We start from the raw sequence: 22981 nt of genomic DNA, 5'->3' as shown, positions 1-22981 counted from the left end.
TTGATTCAGTCCAAGTGCACAAGTGCCTTGCACACAATTTAGCTATTCAGTAATTAACCCAGGGAGTCTATTGGTACAGGCATATATATACAGGGGCAGAGGGAAGATCAGTCAGAAGTCCAACTTGCAACTATACGGGAAATAACACTATGATAATTTTAACCTTATATCAAGAATAAATGTTTTATAAATGAGAAATTCAGTTTCTGGTTTAGGTAGATTATTGAAACATACACAAAGCAGGTAATAAAAGGATAACTTATTAAAACTTAATAATTTATTGTTATAAGAGTTGTAATTTATTTCTCTTGAAGTTTTGTCTTCTCAAGTTCTCTTCCCATTAGGGCTGTGGTTCATTGTTTCTTGCCTCCATCTGAGCACAGTTCTTCATGTTTTTTAACTTTCCTTTACTTGGGTGAAGTTCAAGTTTTCTCTCTTCAGTGGTACTCTGCTTTAATTTGTGAAATAGTAGAGCTTCCATCTGTTCCAATACAACTGTATTGGCCTCACTTCAGTTTATTTCCTGTATTTGGCTAATTTCTTAGGTTGCTATAGAAACCTTACTTTCCACATTCTCCTCAATCCTTTTTTTGAACTTTCAGCAAACCCAGTCTGAGCATTGTATGTCAACCTGAGATGCACTTCTTTCCCTAAAAAAAGTTTATATTTGTCCTGGGTTCAGCAGTAGCAGTCATGTTTCTCCTTCGTGCTAGCTGGTGCAGTGCTGTGTTTTGACTTCCACCCTGGGAACAGTGCTGGTGATACCGATGTTTTCGGTTCTTGCTAAGTGATGTTTACCCTGACCAAGGACTTTGTGAGGCTCATGCTCTGCCATCGAGGAGGGGAAGCTGGGAGGAAGCAGAGATGGGGCGCCTGACCCAGGCTAGCCAAAGAGGTATTCCATACCACAGCACGTCATGCCCGTGGTGGGGGGTAACTGGGAGTTACCGGGAAGGATAGGAGCTTCTGGGTCGGATTCGTTTCTTGGCCGGTGGTATTGTATTCTCTTCCCATGTTATTTTCTCTTATCATTGTTGTCGGTGGTGGTAGCGGTGGTGATTTGTGTTGTACATTGGTTGCTGGACTGTTCTTGTCTCAACCCGTGGGAGTTGCACTCTTTCGATCCTCCTCCCTGTTCCTCCGGGAGCGGGGAAGGGGAGAGCGCCCCAGGGCAGGGGAGGGGCCTCGATTGCTGTCAGCCCGGCACCACTCACTGGGAGTGAGTGAACAAGCTGTCTGGCTAGGGATTAAACCACGGCAGTTCTCTTGGCGCCCAACGTGGGGCAAGAGGGGTTGAGATAACGACAGATCTGACCGGATTAATAGTCACTCGTCACAATGCTGATTTATTGGCTCTCAAGGTTGTTCCTCTTGATCTCACAGTTTCAGTATATCGTATCTTACTTCCATCCGGTATTTGCCGTATTAGTGTTTTTCAAGTGTGGGGCTCGGGGTAAGGTTTTTGTCTCATTGTACTTTATGGTAATGACTTGTAATACAATAGAATCATTGATCATGAAACTGATCTGGCTTACGTTCCCAGTGTGGTCACCACCTTTATACTTTGGGAGGTATATAATAGAAGTGCTTAGCAATTACACATCTTTTTTCTCCTTCTCAGGTGCTGAACCTGTGAAGGAGACATTCGTTTACCCTCCCAGTCGTCCCCCCAGACTATTTGCATTTGAGAGTTTTGAAGTTTTTGAATGGCCTTTTAATGCTGTTGAGACTTGTTTGCTGATCGTGATGGGGATCACCATGTTGGCACGCATACAGAGTGTGTTTTGCCCACGACTGATTTCAAGAGTTAAGCAGAGTCAGGTTTGGGTCTTGTCTGGGGTCAAACGACAATGTAGGAGGACCGAGAGATTTTCCCTGAGGCTGGACAGCCATGAGTGGCAGGGTGTGTGGGATAGTATGGGCAAGTATCTAGGTCAGTGGGCCCCTCCAGTACTTTGGAATTTCACCACTGAACAACTGCAAAATCCAGAAGAATTAGTAAAACACTTAAATGAGGTGTGTGGTCATTCTGGCCATACCAGAGATGGACAAATCATGGCAGCATGCTGGGGCTTGGCCTATGCTTACAGGGCCTTGTTCAACACTATCCAGCACCTTCAAAAGGAAAAGAATGTCGGCGGATCTGAGGGCAAAGCAACAGTCAGCACAGCTACTCCAGCTCCAGGCACAGCAGCTTCACCACCCCCAGCGACAAGTACAGTCGCTACTCAAACTTTGGCTGCGGTGAACACCGCAGCTACCCCAGTGGCAAGTACAGCAGCTGCTCAGACTTCAACTGCAACAGACAGCGTGGCTACCCCAGCTCCAAGCACAGCAGCTACACCACCCCCAGCAACAAGTACAGTCGCTACTCAAACCACAGTGATAATTACTGCAGCCAAACCAGAAGACCAATTCGTACCAGTATCGGTTGCCCCTGTACGTAAGAGAAAAAGCAAAAAAAAGAGGCAAGAAGGGTGAAGCGAGATGAAGAAACAATGAATTCACCACCCGGTCCAGAATCTGATCAGGAGTCATCATCACATGACGAAGAAGAAGAAGAAGAGGTAACTTCTCGACCTCGGACCTCAACCGAGCTGCGGAATATGCGAAAAGATTTTACCCGTCAACCAGGGGAGCACATCATCACCTGGTTACTCCGATGCTGGGACAATGGGGCCGATGGTCACGAACTAGAAGGTACAGAAGCCAAGCAGCTGGGATCACTTGCTAGAGAAGGGGGAATTGACAAAGCAATTGCAAGAGAGAAAAAGTCCCGCAGTCTTTGCAGGTGGCTCTTGGCAGCTGTGAAAGAAAGGTTTCCATACAAGGACGATGTTATGAGTCGTTTGGCCAAGTGGACTACTATAGACAAAGGCATCCAGTCTCTGAGGGAATCAGCCATCGTAGAGATGATCTTTCACATCAAGCCAAATAAGGGGGATATACACATAGATCCAGATGAAGTTGAATGTACACGACCCATGTGGCGAAAGCTTACATGGGATGCACCGTCATCACATACCCGTTCATTGGCAACAGTAACCTGGAATGACATAGTACCCCTAACAGTGGATGAAATGGTTCATAAACTCCGAGAGTTCGAAGACAATCCTACCCCTTCCATCATCTCAGCTGTGGAAAAACTGTCCCAGGACCTCAAACAATTGAGGGACGATCTACCTGCTTTATCCAGCTCCTCACGTGTACCAACACACGTCTCAGCTATCAACAAAAGGCGTCCTATTGTTCGAGAGAGGAGATACAGGAGGTATACGCCACGGGGTACCCTATGGTTTTACCTGTGGGATCACGGAGAAGACATGACAAAGTGGGATGGAAAACCCACTTCAGTTTGGGAGGAACGGGTGAGTGAATTGAAGAGGGGAGCAAGGGCCAAGACTGATCGTCCCGTGAGAGCTACGGCTTCAGTCTCTGGTGAGCAGTTTCCCAGATGGAGTGGAAGAGCTGATTTTACTCCAGCTCCTGTGATAACGAAGAATAATCCCTTTCACCACGACTTAAGTGTCCAATGCTGTGACGACCATTAGAGGGGCCCGGCCTCCAGCCAGGTGGAGGTAGGGGACAATCGGATTTACTGGACTGTGTGGATCAGATGGCCTGGCACATCAGTCCCACAGAAGTATAAGGCTCTAGTAGATACCGGTGCACAGTGTACCCTGATGCCATCAAGCTGTCAAGGGGTGGAACCCATCTGTATTTCTGGAGTGACAGGAGGATCCCAGGAGCTGACTGTGCTGGGGGCTAAAATCAGCCTGACTGGGAGGGAATGGCAAAAGCACCCTATTGTGACTGGTCCAGAGGCTCCATGCATCCTCGGCATAGACTACCTCAAAAGGGGGTACTTCAAAGACCCAAAAGGGTACCAATGGGCTTTTGGTATTGCTGCTTTGGAGACTGAGGAAATTGAGCAGCTGTCCAACTTGCCTGGTCTCTCAGAGGATCCTTCTGTTGTGGGGCTGCTGAAAGTCGGAGAACAACAAGTGCCAATTGCGACCACAACAGTGCACCGGCGGCAATATCGCACCAACCAAGACTCCCTGATTCCCATCCATCAGCTGATCCATAGACTGGAGAGTCAGGGAGTGATCAGCAGGACCCGCTCGCCCTTTAATAGCCCCATATGGCCAGTGTGAAAGTCTAATGGAGAATGGAGACTAACAGTAGACTATCGTGGCCTGAATGAAATCACACCACCATGGAGTGCTGCCGTACCGGACATGCTAGAACTTCAGTATGAACTGGAGTCAAAGGCAGCCAAGTGGTATGCCACGATTGATATTGCCAATGCATTTTTCTCAATTCCTTTGGCAGCAGAGTGCAGGCCACAGTTTGCTTTTACTTGGAGGGGTGTCCAGTTCACTTGGAACCGACTGCCCCAGGGGTGGAAACACAGCCCTACCATTTGCCACGGACTGATCCAGACTGCACTGGAATAGGGGCAAGCTCCAGAACACCTGCAATACATTGATGACATTATTGTGTGGGGCGATACAGCGGAAGAAGTCTTTGAGAAAGGGAGGAAAATAATCCAAATCCTGCTGAAAGCCGGTTTTGCCATAAAACAGAGTAAGGTCAAGGGACCTGCACAGGAGGTTAAATTTTGGGGAACAAAATGGCAAGATGGATGTAGACAGATCCCCACAGATGTGATCAACAAGATAACAGCAATGTCTGCCCCAACTAATAAGAAAGAAACGCAAGCTTTCTTGGGTGCTGTGGCGTTCTGGAGAATGCACATCCCAAATTACAGTTTGATTTTAAGCCCTCTCTATCATGTGACCCGGAAGAGGAATGATTTTCAATGGGGCCCTGAGCAACAACAAGCCTTTGAGCAAATTAAACACGAGATAGTTCATGCAGTAGCCCTTGGACCGGTCCGGACCGGGCCAGATGTAAAAAATGTACTGTACACTGCAGCTGGGGAGAACGGTCCTACCTGGAGCCCCTGGCAGAAAGCTCCAGGGGAGACTCGAGGTCAACCCCTCGGCTTTTGGAGTCGGGGATATAAAGGATCTGAGGCCAGCTATACCCCAACTGAGAAAGAGATACTGGCAGCCTATGAAGGGGTTCGAGCTGCTTCGGAAGTGATTGGCACTGAAGCACAGCTCCTCCTGGCACCCCGGTTGCCCGTGCTGGGCTGGATGTTCAAAGGCAGGGTCTCCTCTACGCATCATGCAACTGATGCTACATGGAGTAAATGGGCTGCACTAATTACACAACAAACTCGAATGGCAAATCTCAGTCGTCCAGGCATTCTAGAAGTCATCATGGACTGGCCAGAGGGCAAAGATTTTGGAATGTCACCAAAGGAGGAGGTGATGCGTGCTGAAGAGGCCCCACCATATAATAAACTGTCAGAAAGTGAAAAGCAGTATGCCTTGTTTACTGATGGCTCTTGCCGTATTGTGGGAAAGCATCGGAGATGGAAGGCAGCTGTATGGAGTCCTGGACGACAAGTTGCAGAAACTGCTGAAGGAGAGGGTGAATCGAGTCAGTTTGCCGAGGTGAAAGCCATCCAGCTGGCCCTGGACGTTGCTGAATGAGAAAAGTGGCCAGTACTTTACCTCTATACTGACTCATGGATGGTGGCAAATGCCCTGTGGGGGTGGTTGAAGCAATGGAAGCAGAGCAACTGGCAACGCAGAGGTAAACCCATCTGGGCTGCTGCACTGTGGAAAGATATTGCTGCCCGGGTGCAGAACCTGGTGGTGAAGGTACGTCATGTAGATGCCCATGTACCCAAGAGTCGGGCCACTGAGGAACACCAGAACAACCAACAAGTGGATAAAGCAGCTAAGATTGAAGTGGCTCAGATGGACTTAGATTGGCAACATAAAGGTGAATCATTTTTGGCCCGGTGGGCCCATGACACTTCCGGTCATCAGGGCAGAGGTGCAACATATAGATGGGCCCGTGATCGAGGGGTGGACTTAACAATGGACACTATTGCCCAGGTTATTCATGAGTGTGAAACATGTGCTGCAATTAAACAGGCCAAGCGGTTAAAGCCTCTTTGGTATGGAGGACGATGGTTGAAGTATAAATATGGGGGGGCCTGGCAGATTGACTATATCACGCTGGCGACAACCCGCCAGGGCAAGTGCCATGTGCTTACCATGGTGGAAGCAACCACCGGGTGGCTGGAAACATACGCTGTGTCCCATGCCACTGCCCGGAACACTATCCTGGGCCTTGAGAAACAGATTTTGTGGCGACACGGCACCCCAGAGAGAATTGAGTCAGACAATGGGACTCATTTCCGGAATAACCTTATAGATATTTGGGCCAAAGAGCATGGCATTGAGTGGGTATATCACATCCCCTACCATGCACCAGCCTCTGGGAAAATCGAACGGTACAATGGGCTGTTAAAAACTACACTGAGAGGAATGGGTGGGGGAACTTTCAAGCATTGGGATACACATTTACCAAAGGCCACCTGGTTGGTCAACACCAGAGGATCTGCCAACAGGGCTGGCCCAGCCCAGTCAGAACTTTTACATATTGTAGAGGGGGACAAAGTTCCCGTGGTGCATATGAAGAATTTGCTGGGGAAGACAGTCTTGGTTATTCCAGCTTCAGGTAAAGGCAAACCCACTTGTGGGATTGCTTGTGCTCGGGGACCTGGATATACTTGGTGGGTAATGCGGGAAGATGGGGAAGTCCGATGTATACCTCAAGGGGATTTGATTTTAGGGGAAAACAGCCAATGAACTTAATTGTATGCTGTTGCCTGCTGTGTAATACTTTTATAGCCCATCAACTAGATGTCTCCAGTTCACCAGCGACTAGCCCTGACTTCCCTCCAACCATCATCCCAACAGAGAATGAACTTTGATAGAACTGGATGAGTTCCGCAGTAAAGGAACGACCAGCATCAGCAGGCAGCGATCCAATACTGCACACAGCCTTTCCTGCCCTCAAAGATTGTTACAAGAGATGGAACCTGACATCATGGACCGAATGGACTCGGCAGCATTATAGGGATTGGTCCATGCCCTAAGAAAATGATCTCTTTCTCTTGGTCTGTGTGTATATGGATGTATATATGTGGGAGAGCGATGGTGTACTGAAAATGTGGGATCTGAGCATGATGTGAATGGTATGGAATAAGGGGTGGATAATGTCCTGGGCTCAGCAGTATCAGTCATTCTTCTCCTTCGTGCTAGCTGGTGCAGCGCTCTGTTTTGACTTCCAGCCTGGGAACAGTGCTGGCGATACCGATGTGTTCGGTTGTTGCTAAGTGATGGTTACCCTGACCAAGGACTTTGTGAGGCTCATGCTCTGCCAGGGAGGAGGAAAAGCCGGGAGGAAGCAGAGACGGTATGGGATGCCTGACCCAGGCTAGCCAAAGAGGTATTCCATACCACAGCACGTCATGCCCGGGGTGGGGGGTAACTGGGAGTTACGCGGAAGGACAGGGGCTTCTGGGTTGGATTCGTTTCTTGGCCGGTGGTATCCTATTCTCTTCCCTTGTTATTTTCTCTTGTCATTGTTGTCAGCAGTGGTAGCAGTGGTGATTTGTGTTGTACATTGGTTGCTGGACTGTTCTTGTCTCAACCCGTGGGAGTTGCACTCTTTCGATCCTCCTCCCCATTCCTCTGGGAGCGGGGAAGGGGAGAGCCCCGGGGGGGGGGCCTCGATTGCTGTCAGCCCAGCACCACTCATTGGGAGTGAGTGAACAAGCTGTCTGGCTAGGGTTTAAACCACGACAATATTCTTTAACAAAATCCTGTGCAAATACTTACATGAGATTTATTATTTCCTAACTGTTCTTATGGATTTTCCCATGTCATCTTTTCTGATTCTCTCCTCAAATACCTTCACCAATTGAGGCCAATATGAGGTGCAATTCTTCATTTTTATTGTGTCAGCTCTAATTTCAACATCTAGAAGTAATTTCATTTCTCTCCTGCAAAGGGATTAGAGAACTGGAGTGTCAGTATTACATGCTGGGTATGATACAAACCTGTTGAGACTGGTGTCTATTGAAATTTTAATATAAATTGCGTGACCTTTCAGAGATTATCTGTAGCATATGCACATGTGAAAAATTAAAGCTAACTAGTATTTAAAATAATTCCACTAGTAAATAATACTTTATTGTATTTAGCTTTGCTTTTGGTTGTGTATTTGTTCTGAAGAGAAAATGCCATTTACGTTGTAGGATGCTGGATGTTGTGTTGTTCAACTAGAAGAAAATGTAATAAAATCTATAATAAAACTAAAACGTGTGAAATATGAAGAGTGAATCTGCACAAGAATTAGGTCCCTGGTGAATTGAATTCTGGCCCTTCTAACACATTCATGCTGTGTTAGAATTTAGTGTACAAAGCCCACAGTAGTTAATGTGTCCTCATGCCAGCTGGTCCTTTGCTTTTCTGATTGCAGTGTAATTGCTCTTGAAATGCTGTGAACAAAAAAGCTGGTGTAAAACTTTCTAACAAAACCAACCAGCAGAGAGAGGTTACTCCCAAGAAAATGAAAAAACATATGCCTCATGCAAATCCTCTGTCACGCTCTCTTTCAAAACTGTGGATTGTTAGTAATTGACATTTTACTTTAAAATGTGCTACCATTTGGACTGCAACTTGGCGGATTTAGAATATGCTAAGCTCTTGGTGGAGAACTTTGCAGAAGTATTTGCTGAAAATGATGCTAATTAATGGTTTAAGCAAGCCAGATGAGTTTACTGACTCAATTATTTTGATTTTTAGTGTTTTGTTTTGTTTTTTCCCTATTTATTCCAAGAAAGTGCTTAATAGTTTTGCTGAGGGTAGGCAGTAAAGAAATATACTAAGCGGAATTCCGTGCTGGTGGAGTGCTGGCAGCAGAGACTCTGTCCTCCCCTTCTGCTATAGGATAGAAAGTCAGTGAAGTTATTTTTTTGGGTACTCCAGAGTATGGGCAAGAATGCATCTAAAAGAACTAAATAAAAAATGTTTTCTAATGGACGTCATTCCAGTAGCAGGAGACTGTTCGTGTGCAATAACTGATGATAAGCAGCAATGGAAGTTGCAGATGAAATAGGAGAGGGTAATTACTGCACTCTAATGGTTCATCATGAATTTGAATGCTGTGGTATGGACCCTGTCTCTACCTCAGAAATCTTAGTTGATATTACTTGGAGCAGTGATTGACTTCAGACTTGGCTGTTTCTATGCAGACTTCATCTTCTGTCTAAAGCTTTCAGACCATCAATTTCTGAGTGACTTACTTGTAGAGGTACAGAAAGGTAGGACTTACGAGGAAAATCTTAATGTGCTTTCTGTGTTACTCTCTTTTCCCCTATTTAGGTTGAGTAAACAATATGTGTAATAATGTCAAGACTGAATGTAAGGAAATACATCGGTGTAGAAATGCTGACAATGGGAAGCAAAAATTCCAATAATAGATAATACAAATGCACATTTGATAGCTGTCTACTGCTTTAGTTTCTTGTATGATTTCTGTTTCTGTAGGACCTAGAAGATGACTAGTGTTGCTAGAGCTGGCAGGGAGGTCATTAGTGGCAGTTATATTTTTAGGTCTTAGTTGTCACTATCAATCATACTGCTTCATGAAATAAAAGAAGCCATGACTGCATGTCTCTGGAGAAAATGTACTATTTAGCACAATTTGTAGTACATGCTATTCATACATCCTCAGCATGTGAACTATTCTTTACCATAAACTTTTGCAGGATATAGACAAGTAAGTTCAATGTGGAGCAAACCCCATTTTTTCTACATCAGTGCCAACTATTGCGCATCACCTACTTTTTATTACCTGTCATGAACAACAGAGACTCTTCAAACACAGACGCCATAGAGTCTGTGTGGATTGTGAGTTCTGTACACAGGCGTCTAATTAAAATAAAATCAATTTAAAAGTTGCATTTGGATTTATTTAAGACTATATAGCAGCTTAGTGAAATACTGAGCACAAAGCATATCAGGTTTCAAATACTTAAACTTATCCCTATAACTTGGACAGCAAACAAGAGGTCAGAGTATGATGCCTGATGGCCATTAATATAAAGAATAACATCCTGGTGATGGTAGTTCTGCTTGGTTGACCTCATTCTACCTTTCAGGCTAGTGAAGGACACCTTGTTTCTAATGTTTATGTTAGTTACATGAGGATTTTTCTTTGGATAAAGAAAGGAAAGGGTTTTTTTGCTGTTTTGGAGCTTAGCACATTTTACCTCTAAACTTGTAGGAGGGATATTTGTGTTTTGCAACAAGTAATGACACCATTAACATCCTGTGCTTTGCGTTATTTATTTTGAGAAAATTTTTGTTCTGATTTCAGAGAATATTTTTTTCTCCTGATTTCAGGTTGGGTGGGACTATATCTGCATACAAGATAGTGCCAGATGAAATAGAAGAAATCAAGGTACAGTATTATTGCCTTTCAACACTGAATTTCTTTGCTTGGAGAATTACAGGAATGTCGTATTAAAAAGCCATGTTATTTCTTGCTTTGAAGTTTGTCATGGGGGGGAAGTGTCTAGAGTAAAATTGTTAGATACATATTTAGGCATCTAAAATAGAATTTTTATTATTTTTACAAGTACAGTTTACCTTCAACTTAAGTTGACTTCAGTAGGGTTTGTTTGATGCCAAAAACTTGTGTAATTAAGCATGTTTCTGTTTTGTTACCTGAAGACAAATGCAGTATTAATGTGAACATTGAGTTATATTTTCATAACAAAATAAATATAAACATAGTGTCCTTTTGCTTTATTTTTTTTTTTTTGCAATATTATCTGTCTTAAAACGGGATAGTATGAAGTCATTGGTACTTAAAATCATTAAAAGCTCTTTGATTTTTGAGGACTGACCACAACAAATACTGAGGTTTACCTGCAATGAAGTGTACATGATAAAAACCCCTCACTTTACCTGAGTCCACTCATGGAAGGTACTTCAGCAATTTTTGTCAGTTTTGTTCTTCAGTGGAGTAAAAGATTGGTACTAGGTGAGAATTTGGCCTAGGTCTGGCAGCGTGGTCTTGTAGCCGGTTCTCTATTTGGTTGGTAGTCAATCCGTCTGACATATTGCTTGCTCATTAAGATTGATTACATTGTGCTTTCTCTTGTACTATTTTCAGCTGTGCAAAAGGAGTTGCTTAGTTTAAAATCTGGTAAAGGGAAGTGTTTGCATAATCATCTGATCTAGATATGACTTCGTTGTATGCAAAGTTGTAAGGATTTATTCATCCTTAATCAATGTCAAACTCACTGTAAGAAAATACAGTGACTGCCCATATCTGCATCAAAGTTATCACTTTATTTTGATCACAATTTATTTCTCTCCTCTGAGGTTCATGGACTCCTGTACTAAAGTATTAAGAGGAGCACAATTTTTTAGGATAGGTACAATCTTAAGTCTTTGGTACTAGAAAGAAAGAGAGAAGGTTTTCTGAACTTACTTGTATTATGCAATATTTTCATGATGTCCAGAGAACTGCACCAAAACTGTAAAACCAAAAACTGCAAAAAACTGTAAACCGTAATCTTTCTTCTTTAATATAAGAAATCCAAACCCAGACATTTTGCTAAGGTTGAAGATGGAGAAAAGGAAGCTGATATTTCTGGCTTTATTGTGCAAACTGAGTGCAGTGAACAAAGGAAAATGGAACGCTGGGAAATAAGGAATAATTTTATTTTTTAGGAAATTACTGTGTTAGGCAAGATCACTAGTCACAGGAATGTGATTTCCTCCATCTTGCCTCCTCCCCCCAACTGCTAAGGAGGCCTGTTCTAAATGTTCAGCTCTTTCTTTCTCAGTTGGTGTTTAAGTGCTTGAGATACACAGCAAAGGGTGGGTTTCTCGTTGATCTAAGTTGTGCTAGCATGTAAGTGTAGAAGGAGGATTGTATTTTCTAAGTCAGAGCTATTCAAAGTGTTTGGAAAAAATCTCCTTTGCTTGCTTCTGGTAGCTGTCTTGTCTTATTCAGGTAATGGGGTCTTCTAGGTTTTGACTGAAATCAGCCCATCTCTCACACCTTAAATGATTGAACATCTGAAGCTGCAATAAAATAGGTGTTATTCATGTGAAATAAGGCATGACTGGAAGATGCTAAGACACACTAGTAGTGAGTATAATGGACAAATCTATATCAAATATGGAAAAATATTCTGTTGTATAAATGCATTTTGAATAGCAGCTGGCAAACAGGGAGACTTAGTATTCTTGCAGTAAATATACAAGGTGTCTTAACTTCTGAAAGGTTCTCCAAGCACATTTGAGTAGAAAAAGGAGAAAGAAGGAAATAAAAGAGAAGCAAATTATGTTATTGGAATGTTACTTGTCGAGGGGACAGAATCTTCTTCCATGTACAAAAGTTCAGAGTTATTTTGCCTCACAGCTATCCCTTTCCTGTTTAAACATGAAATACTACGGGGTTTAATTTGATGAATATGCAAGAAGAACAGCTCCATTTTTAATACCCGATTTAACTTGACAGGCTGCTGAATTATATTCACAGGACTTGGAATATTCATGTTTTCTAATAGTCCTTACAAAGTAAGAACTGCTTTCTTAAAAGGCAAAGAGTGTACTTTATCAGGCAGAGAGCAATAATTACTATGACAAATAAATAAGAAGTCTCTTTGACAGTGTTTCCATATATTCTAGAAGAGGTGGTAGATTAACTTCCTTTACAGCTCACAATAATTTGTAAGGAAAACAGATGTATTGATTTTGTTAATTCACGTAATTACATCTTTGGTAGAACATTGTTATAAAGAGACTGTATCTCTGAGTTTGTGGCAGAGGAAAAACTCTGTAAACCTTAATATACCTGCTGGTTGAAAAACATCTGTAGAAGCTTAATGAAATGCATGTTTCTAAATAGAGATATATATATATATATAAAAATGAGAATTTATTTATCCATATTGCAATACTCAGCAAATTTTAACATGTCTGTATAATGTTTCCATTCTGGAGTGTTTAGAATATATTTATCCTTGCATGTGAGTGTGATTTTACTATTTGTACATATGTATTGTGAGATCATATATGGGTATCTAGATTATAGCCTGTACAAAAGTTATCTATTTCTTTGAATGAGTGTATATGGTGAGTGTTGTGTATAATTAAAGCAGTGCATCCCACTTACCAAAGCTAAATAGTATCTGGTGTGTTTATAGGCATATGTATAGGAGTATTTATGGTAGAAGTGATAGCATGTACCCTAACTACTCTCCTGCACATTATCAAGGTGTTGTGGTTTAACCAGGACACAAGTTTAGGAAGAATTGTATGGAACCAATCACCACTACAGTTCCTCAGCATCTATATATGTCTGAAATGGGGTGGGGTGTAACTTATCTTCCCTAGATTTTTGTTATAGTAGCTTAGGTTCCCAAAGTGTGAGTGTTCAGAAGGTAACCATATGAAGATACCATCAAATTTCAGGTTTTCCCCCTTGAAAACTTTTCTAGAAGATAGAAATGTCTTCTATGACAGGATCTTCAGAACCAGTGCTTCAATAAGAGAAGCTTTCAGAGGAGGAAAAACTGAGTGAATGCCTAAATGGATGTACTGCCATCTGCATTCCTGTCATTTCTCTACACCAGTTAAAGGAATGGCACCTTGTTTTCAGTACCTTCTGGTTTTAACATACTGCAGGAACTGATGAAGACAGTGAATATAGTAATTACAGCATATTTTGAGAAAGTGTCACTGTTCCGACATTCTTGAGACTTTTGGTCTTGTCAGAATTATTCATCTTGTAAGCAAGGAGCCTTTCAAACTTGCAAAAACACATTGGCAGATTTCAGCCTTGCTTCTTGTCCCCCCCTAGTAGTATGTTGTGCCTAAAGAACAGGTCTTCCAAGGCCAAATAATTTCATGGATATGGGGACTTGTGAGCATATCAGGCAGCACTGGTTTTGAAGAATATTTAGGTTGGAAAGTAAAGCAACTATATTTGAGAGGAAAAGAATAGTAGTAAACTTAACATTTCCTTATTTCCAGTTAATGACATTCATTATTACAAAATACAATTTCATTTACAACATGGAGTTTGCCTCAAGAGTAAGGAACCGTTTATGACTATTACTAATGAGAGGAAGTTTTTGTGTTGTGCCTGTAGATAGTTTTATATGTCAACACTCCCATGTTATGGTTTATAATACCGTGGGAGATGGTCTTTTTTTGATTGCAGCTTTCTGTTTCCATACCTTGTGAAGGATTGTTATGCTGGAGGAAGACTCAGTGAATGAAAAGGCCATTCATTAACAGATTTCTAAAAAAATACCTGGCTTGCTAGGATTTGCAAGTGAGCAGAAGAAAAGAATGTAATTGAAGGGGGGTGGTTTTGGGTTTTGTATGTTTGTTGGTTTTGGGTGGCTTGGGTTTAGTTTTGTGGTTTGTTGTTTTGGTTTTTTTTTTTTTCTAAGTGCTTCCCCATATGCTTTTCACATAGGCATATGCATGCATTTAATAATCTCAGGATAAGAAATAATTTTGGAGGAGGTGTTCAGTTCATAAAAATGATATGCACAAGAACGGCATTGCCATTGTATTTCATTCTTGTAATACTTGTCGTAAGAGACAGATACAGATACTCCAGCGCAGAGAACAAGGTTAAATGGTTACTTCCTCTGGCAGTTAATTTTAAGAAATCTTGTTAGAAATTTTTTCTTAGAATTGGTTGTAAATTTGTAATTTACATGTAAAGCGGTTCTAGAGGAAGACAGGAATTTTCTTTAGTCCCATTATCCACCCTTTCACAAGAGAGACATTCTTCATGCTCCTTAAACACCTTTAATCCTTTTATAGTTAGTTGTTCTTTAAATGAAAGCACATATGCATTAAAGGCTACATTTAAGACTATCGACTTTTTCCCTGAATAATGATAGCTCTATTTTTTCTTTAGAAGTATGTGTTCACTTACTAGTTTAACTTTAAAATCCTTTTCATAAATAGCTCTCACTCCTCTCAGACTGTCTTCGGCCTGTGAGGCAACAGACTCTGGTGATAAAGATTCAAGAGTAGAAAGTTATTAAAAACTGTGTGAGAGGGGAAATTAGCCACAGAAGGCAATGTGTCTTCTTAGAGGGCAGTTGCTCTAGGTGACTTACTTAGGAATTAATGAGATTTTAACTTTTCTATGCAATCATATTTAGGGTCATCTTATGAACAAAGTAAGCTGATTTCAGTATCAGCTGCATTTCAGAGCAAAGCTGGACTCTCTGACATCAAAAATATGCATCTTTGAAATTATTACAAGTAATTTCAGTCTATTCAGAGACTTTCTCAGAAATTACTTCCAAGTTTGTAGACCTTGTGGTGTCATATACCTACATAATACTGTGTGCCAGAATCTGTTCTTTATGCCAGTAGGAGTAGCTGATGAAACTCATGCAACATCTGTGTGCAGCCAAGAGACACTGGACTTGATCCTTCAAAGCATTTTCATGTTTATCAATGTGTGGGAAAAATAAGTAGGAATTTGTCAACAAGTGCTTGTATCAAAAAGACTGAAAAAAAATGAAAGAAAGGTAGTCATTATTAGTGTGGTGGATAGTCCATAAGAACAACAGAATTGTGGTTCAAAATATTTGGACTTCACAAGACTGGCTTTGTATCTCAATAGTTGGTGTTAGGGCTTTTAAATATTTTTGCATCTTCTGTAGAATCAACAGCACATTACATAAACAAGGAGATGTGCTGTTATGCAGTTTTGCATAGGACTTTAAGTTCTCAGTCTGGTTTATTTCATCATTGTATTGATGTTCATCTTCTAAGTGTATGAGCATTTGCTGAAGATCTTCACAAAAAGTTTCCCTAAGGTTTTTAATGGGAGGCATCATAATTTGATGAATACGCTCTGTGTATCTGTTTGGATTCAGCACAAACAAAAAATAGATTTAATCTCCCAGTGACCTTTGAGAATAAGAATTTTTTGAAGAGACTCAAGCTGTTTAAATCCCATAATTGGAGATGTAAAACACCAAGCAGCTTTTACTACTTACTTTTGCAGGAAGAACAGTTCTGGTTCTTGTTTTTTCTGATAGTGTTTTGCTTCTTCTGCCTCTTAGGTTAGAATTACTAATTCATGGCACAAGAACTCTTACTGAGTAGCATGACATAAAAAGGTATTATCAATTGAATGGGTAATGAGTCTATAGACTCAAAGCTTACAGGTAGAAGTTGAAAAAGATTTAAAGGCAATATATGATAGCCATGTGTTCTTCCATGAGTAGATTACTAGTCATGCTGGACTGTGTGCTGGCTAAAACTGAGGCTTTGTATTTTAATATGCAGTCAGAATCCAGCTCTGCAGTAGACAGATTATTGTGCTCCTGCAGCCAGGAAAAGGTTTATAAAATGTTTTGCAGGTGTCACAACAAGTAACAAAAAATAGATGCTATTCTGAGATCTTAATTTAGTGTATGAGATCCCTGATGAACTTTCAGATTTGAATCTTCTACATCTTCTACCTGGTTCTCAGGTTTCCGCAAAGGAGACCTTCTTATGAATCCAGGCAATTGAGAAGTGGGGCATGTTACATTAGAACAATTTTACATCTCATTATATTTCCCTTTAATTAAAGTTTTCCTGATGTATGCACAGATTTCTTCACAATTTAATTTCTAAATTCTGTATTAGCATAGTCAATCACTGATTAGTATTCTTTTTAAGCTACATATGACCACAAAAATATAAATTACGTTGTTTAGATGACAGAAAGAACTTTGGAGTTTTTACTTGCTGTGTTAATCGTTAAATGGTCTTACAAACTGTTGTTTCCATGCTGGAGAGAATGAAAAGTTTGTGTGAGAGATGATGTGTGAAAACTGAGAAAAGCATTATATGAAACAAAAAATTACTTTTCTTTGTGTGTAAGGATTCATGCTGTAAGCACATATATATAGTCATTTATGTCTAGATATATAGACCCCTTGCAGTACTGATAATGTGCCTGTAGCTCTTTCTTCTCCCATGCCATGCATTTGTGCTCTGTTCTTTTAGTTCTTGTCAACAGCTGAATATTTATAGTATATTGCATCATGGTCTATTGCTTCTACTTGACTGTGATTTTGTTATCTGTTTTGTTATGTCAGTTTTTCTTCTCATTAGCATTCTCAGTGCTTTGGTTTTTTAAGTCTAACCTTTTTTTCTGGAAAGCACAGTCTATATTACACTGGTTCTGGCATAGAGTCTAGGTTTTCAGTGCCAAGCCTGACTGTGAGAGCCTGACCCACTGTCCAGGCATACTGTCCCACCAGTGAAATATGAGTGTTTTATAAGGATGACTTTTCTATCATGGGATTTTTTTTCCCCATCTATGAAGCCAGTAGCTGTTGTAGATACCTGTTTGGACTCTCGTGTTGTTCTGCTCTGAAAAGCTTGAGACTCTTTTCTTGAGAGGACATGACTGTTCTCTATGCTATAGCTATCACTATCTCAAGTTTTTGTATAGAAACTCTTAGGGGAGTACTCACTGAAGGATCTTTTCGTCTGTTTCTCTCATGTGTGGATGGTGGATATTCAGTGCAATCACTGACCTCTCAACCAAAAAAAAAAAAAAAAGTCTATACAATAAGAGTGTAAAGTGGGAGATGCCTGAAGCGTCTATCGCTCTTCCCTGATTATTGGACAACAGGATTCAGCCCTGCCCTTGTGGATGTTCACTAGCATTTGATGGGATTTTCTTTTAGGCCCAGGCAGTTGCTACCATTACCAGTATTACATACTGCATTTTTCCTTTCTGCCTTCTCATTGTTTCTACTGTTTCGGTAGATGTGCATGATGTAAAACCAGGCAACTCAGTTGGGAGAAGCTGAGCCTATGCTCTTTTTGGCATCTGGCAAAGATGGCCAAGTTGACTTTTTTTGTTTGGAAGAGACACTAGCAAGTACATGGGGGTGGAACAAATTTCTATATCTCTGGTAATGATCAAACTCCAATCACTATTAGGACTGCTGAGTACATCGCAAGCACTCCTGCTTTCCTGTCAAGGACATCAAATACCTAGATCTCCGGATTAAAAAGTATATTCATTAACTTTCCACATGAAAATAGGAGTTGTCGTTTCTTGTTTTCCAGCTGTATTCCATCTTATGTTTCATAGGCTTAAATAACATTATTATGTACTTTCCAAAGCAAAACAGAATAGTTCTGTGGTTCTCCTGCAAATAGAGAAATTTCAGTAGGATTTAAAAAAAAAAAAAATAGCTGAAAGTTAATTTGCAAAACAAACCAGTGTATTGCTAATCTTTCAAGCCTTTCTGGTTACCCAGCATTTAAGCATTATTGATGCTGTTGCCCTTAAGAGGGCAGATTAATGTATATCAGGTTTTTTACACTCACAGTCCTGTTTATCTATTAAATCATTCTTCACTAAGTAAATTAGAAATAAACCACAAAAAACTTCAAATCTCTTTTTGTTTTCAAGCATAAATTCTCTCTGTGGCCTTGTAACCATTTTTCTCTATTTTCATCCTGGCTTTCTTCAGTTTTGCATTCTGGCAAAATACATATCTCTGTACTGATCATCACCTGAAACCTAGTTAGTTCTTGGGCCATCTTCTTGCTTGCTCTAACACAGTTCTTGGGCTTTTCATCTTACCTAATATACTGGACAGTGTTTTCAGTGGCTTCTCACTGGAAAAGTCACTTAAGCTGAATCGGAACAACCATAGTACAATTTTATTAAGCAGCAAATAGCTTTTGGCAACTCTATAAGTAAATCGAGTTTATATAAAGGCCCTAATAATTTTCCATGTGACCTGTTACATTAATTTTTGTTTGGTTATATTTACCTTATCAAAATGTATTGTGGTGACTCTTTCTTGAGATCTGTGAAAGAAATTTTACGGTTGTCTTATAACTGTTAATGTCATAATTGGTTAGGGGTTCGCGTGGGTTTGAGGGAGATCTACAACATGATTCTTTTTTCTTGTGGTAAATAGATTTCTGAAAGTTCTTTTCTGATTGTCAAAATAGATTAATATTGGTACTGTATGTATAAGAAAAATGGAGATCAGGTGGGTTTGTTTTTTTTTTTTTATTTATTTAAAGAAACCCACCTTCAGGTTCTACAGCATTTACAGGTAATGTCTTAGTGAATTATGAAAATTATTATTTGTAGAGAAATTAAGTATACCTGCAGATAAGAACATTGAAATACTGAATGGCTGGGTGACAAACTTTCTGATGAAATTCAATGGAAGTAAATGTTTACTGATGTGTACGGCAATTGTGAAAAAATCCTAAATTTGCAAATAAAGTAGGGATCTCTAACTTGACTTTTGCAATTCAAGAATGAGGTCTGAGAAGTGTGCTAAGGTAGTTACTATTAGCTCAGTGTTCAGGAGCAACTGAAAGGGAGAAAAGAAAAGGAAAAAAAAACAACATCTACTGTGAGGAATTATTAGAAAAGGAACCAACACCATAACAGAAAACTTTCTGAGGCTCACACATAAATGGTTTGTGAAGGGCTGATCCCTTAATCATCAAAATGGCACAGGAGGGCTGAAAAAGATTTAGAGTCAGATTATAAAAATTATCTAATTTATAGAATCACTTCCATATGAGGAACAGATAAGGAGGCTGAGACAGAAACATCCATGAGTGGCACATTTGGTTGCATTTCAGCAACATTCTCCCTTATTTCTACTGCACTTCTTAAATTAACTCTCATGCTTAATTTAGGCAAATTGTAAGACAGCCTCAAGGCACTGAAGCTTTGAATATGTCTTTTATTAGTTGAGAATCTACTGCCTGGGGCGGAGGTGGGAAAACAGTAAAAAATGGAGTTCCTAATAACAGAAAGCATTCGCTTAAAATTGATGAAGCTGAAACTTTATAACACAGCAGTTACCTCTCCATCACAAACCAGTTCATTAGATTGTATTATTCTGACAAAGATTTGTAATTGGTGGATGCAGATAATTCTGCTAAAATAATACAGTTTATTTTGCTTTCATATAATGTTTTCTCTCTAGATTTTTTATATTGTGTTTTAATGGCTTGATTGGAAAAACACAGTAGGAAGAAACCAACCAAGTCTGCACACACCTCCCTGTGATATGCAAGTTTGTAAACTGTATTAATAGAGTGATAGTACTAACATGTGTGATTACACCTAATTAAACTTCTCTGATAATTAATTTTTTCTTTGTGGTGCCCTAATCCTTTAGTTACCCTATCCCATGTAAGGTCCACTATCTAAAACAGAATAGGAAACATTAAATTCTTTTAACAGAAAAGCAACACAAAACTTCCTTCAAAGAAATATCATAAGGAAATTATATAAAATAGCATTAACAGGCATGCTGAACTCTGTGTCTAGAGGCATTTTGTTTGCTCAGATGCTTTTTTTTAATCAGATGCACAAGATTCATCTAGATGAGATTTCATGCTGATGAGCTGTATCTGAGCACAGATGTAAAATGGAAAATTTTAAGTGGATTCTGTCTTTGTTGAGTATGTTGGGTAAGAGGCTTATCTTATTCCTGACAGCACACAGAGCTGGAATGTTGGCTTATCAAGGCTTCTAGAAATGGATGTATTCTAGGTAAACAAAATCAGAGCAAAGTATGTGGAGATGAAGTTAAAGATGCTTGCCTTAGCCCTAGCCACCACATCTCTATTGCCAAGAACTGAACATTTATCTTGACCCATGTCTGTGTTACCAAATCATGCAGACCAATAAAATACATCTGTCTTCTTGGACACCTGGGCACAAGCTGGCTCATATTCAGCCAGGTGTCAGCCAACACCCCAAGGTCATTTTCCCTGGGCAGTTTTTCAGCCACCCTTACCCAGGCCTGTAGCATTGCATGGGATTGTTGTGACCCAAGTGCAGGACCCAGCACTTTGCCTGGTTGAACATCATAGCCTTGGCAATAGCCTATCAATCCAGCCAGTCCAGATCCCTCTGCAGAGATTTCCCATCCTCCAGCAGATCAGTGCTCCTACTCAATTTGGTGTCATCTGCAAACTTACTGAGTGCACTCGATCCCCTCATCCAGACCATTGATGAAGATGTTAAACAGAACTGACCCTAGTACTGAGCCCTGGGGAACATGACTTGTTCATGACTCCATTCACTACTACTTTTCACTCCCAGACATCTGGTCTGTTTTAACGCAGCAAAGAGTACACCTCTAGGAGAATGCTATGGGAAACAGTGTCAAAGGCTTTTCTAAATTCCAGGTAAACTATATCAACAGCCTTTCCCTCATCCACTAAGCAGGTCACATTGTCATAGGAGATCAGGTCAGTCATCATCCTGCATGCACTCCACTTTGGAGACCAGTAGTCTAGACTATTGAAATGATTTAGTGGTTCAGGGAGCATCACACCAGTAAGTAATGAAAAACACCTCTGTTTTTTAGATTGCTTAATACTAATCATTACATAGATAACAGAATTCTTAAGAAGCACTTCGAATTCTCCCACTCTTTTGTTTTACATAAATTTGGTTTCAAGTGAAGTTGGTATTTTACTTCTATGCCTGATATAGTTTACTGAAAATCACCCAGCATTCAAAATTTCATGTGAGGTGTTTATAAATAGTAAAAAACACAGAAATGTTACTTGAACACATTATCTTAATGAAAATACACTTGACAATAGGTTGTTAAAAGGATCCAGAAAAAGTTTGGAGGAAGAGATCTATTCCACATCCAAAAATACTATATAACAACAGTTTCAAATCAGGAAGCCTGGCCGATATGTTAACATGCCAAAAGGAATTTTTCTCCTAGTGTCTCTTTCTGTAACACAAGCACACAGGAGAAAAAAAGCTTTTCTGAGAGCTTCCTTGTTTGGGTTGGTTTGGTTTTATATTTCTTTTCCAGAGATAAAAAGCCTGATTGTGTTAATTAGCATTGATAAACCACCCTATTTTATCTGGGGTTTTGTTTTGTGTGAGCCATAGTTTACGGAGCTATTTAACCTCATGGCTTTTACATAAAGGGACTAAGAAGTGCTGCCACAGGGTAAGGAGAAGACAGACATGAGTACAGGGTGCAGGTGTTTCCTGAATGGAGTCCATATTGGGTACATATGAGATCAATATGGACAAATTGTATCAGAGACCTGTGGTTGTAACAAAAGCCAGTTATTTTTTCCCATGGTGTGTGGAGACAACACGGATTGTGTATTTGGTTGGACAACAGTAGTATTATATATTTGGATGTAAGATTAAGTAGTTTGTTAAACAGAATGTCTTGATATTACAATACACATAATGTAATTTTCTGTGGTCGAAGTCACAATATTTGCTCTTCTGGAGTGGCTTTGAAAATCCCATGGAAGTGTTTCTAGCATGCAACTATTTGGGCAGGAAAAACAATTCTTTTCATGTTAAGCACTAACATAAAATGAAAGCTTGATGTTTCTCTTTCATTATTCCTATGCTTTTGATATGTTCTTTTTCTGGATACCCCCATGATAAAATAGCTAGTATTTTGATATTGCTTACTATAACTCTGTTTCTGTACCTTTCAATTATAATAGGAATTCAGAAATGATGTGACTAAATTTTCCTCAAAGAATTGTATAAGGGAGAGAGAATGCCACTGAGTTGTCAGAGTTCAGTAAAGGTGCAGTACTTGCTGAGTTTACTTTTTTAAATATTCTCTTCTAAAAAATACACAAGGATTTCTGGAATTGTTCTGTCAGAAACATTTGCATTCAATTTCATCTGCCTCATCTTTCTGACAAGATTAGGTGGAATGTTGAGACTGCAAAGGTAACACATGTATTTACTTTCACCATTTCTAGATAGACTGACATTTCTGTTTTCTCTCATTATTCATCATCTGCTTTGTTACTGTTGTAATACTCTATCAAAATAGCCTTGTATTTGAAAATTACAAATATTGTAACTGTTTCACTGTGTTGCTTCAGTAGCATGATGACCAACCTCTCTAGTAACAAATAGGCTGATCCCCATGGAAATTTATACTGCTCAGGCCTTTCCTGTTAAAGATCTTCTGCAT

At 40.2% G+C, this 22981-nt stretch overlaps 1 protein-coding gene across 23 annotated transcripts in view; it reads left to right on the top strand.

Annotated features, from left to right (window-relative positions):
- Positions 1–22981, top strand: part of GPHN (gephyrin) — a 304336-nt gene that overhangs the window by 125808 nt on the left and 155547 nt on the right. For all 23 annotated transcript variants that reach the window (XM_057420149.1, XM_057420165.1, XM_057420152.1 and 20 more), the window contains one exon: positions 10344–10401. In XM_057420149.1, coding sequence (XP_057276132.1) covers positions 10344–10401 — 58 coding nt within the window. The remainder of the gene's footprint in view (positions 1–10343; positions 10402–22981) is intronic.

The sequence above is a fragment of the Pezoporus wallicus genome, unplaced genomic scaffold (genome assembly GCF_028554395.1).
Source record: "Pezoporus wallicus isolate ANWC-B61680 ecotype Strahan unplaced genomic scaffold, APGP_CSIRO_Pwel_v1 contig_5418, whole genome shotgun sequence".
NCBI classification, from domain to species: Eukaryota; Metazoa; Chordata; class Aves; order Psittaciformes; family Psittacidae; genus Pezoporus; species Pezoporus wallicus.
Note: the sequence above shows the minus strand (reverse complement) of the source record. Positions and strands in the feature narration are given on the sequence as shown.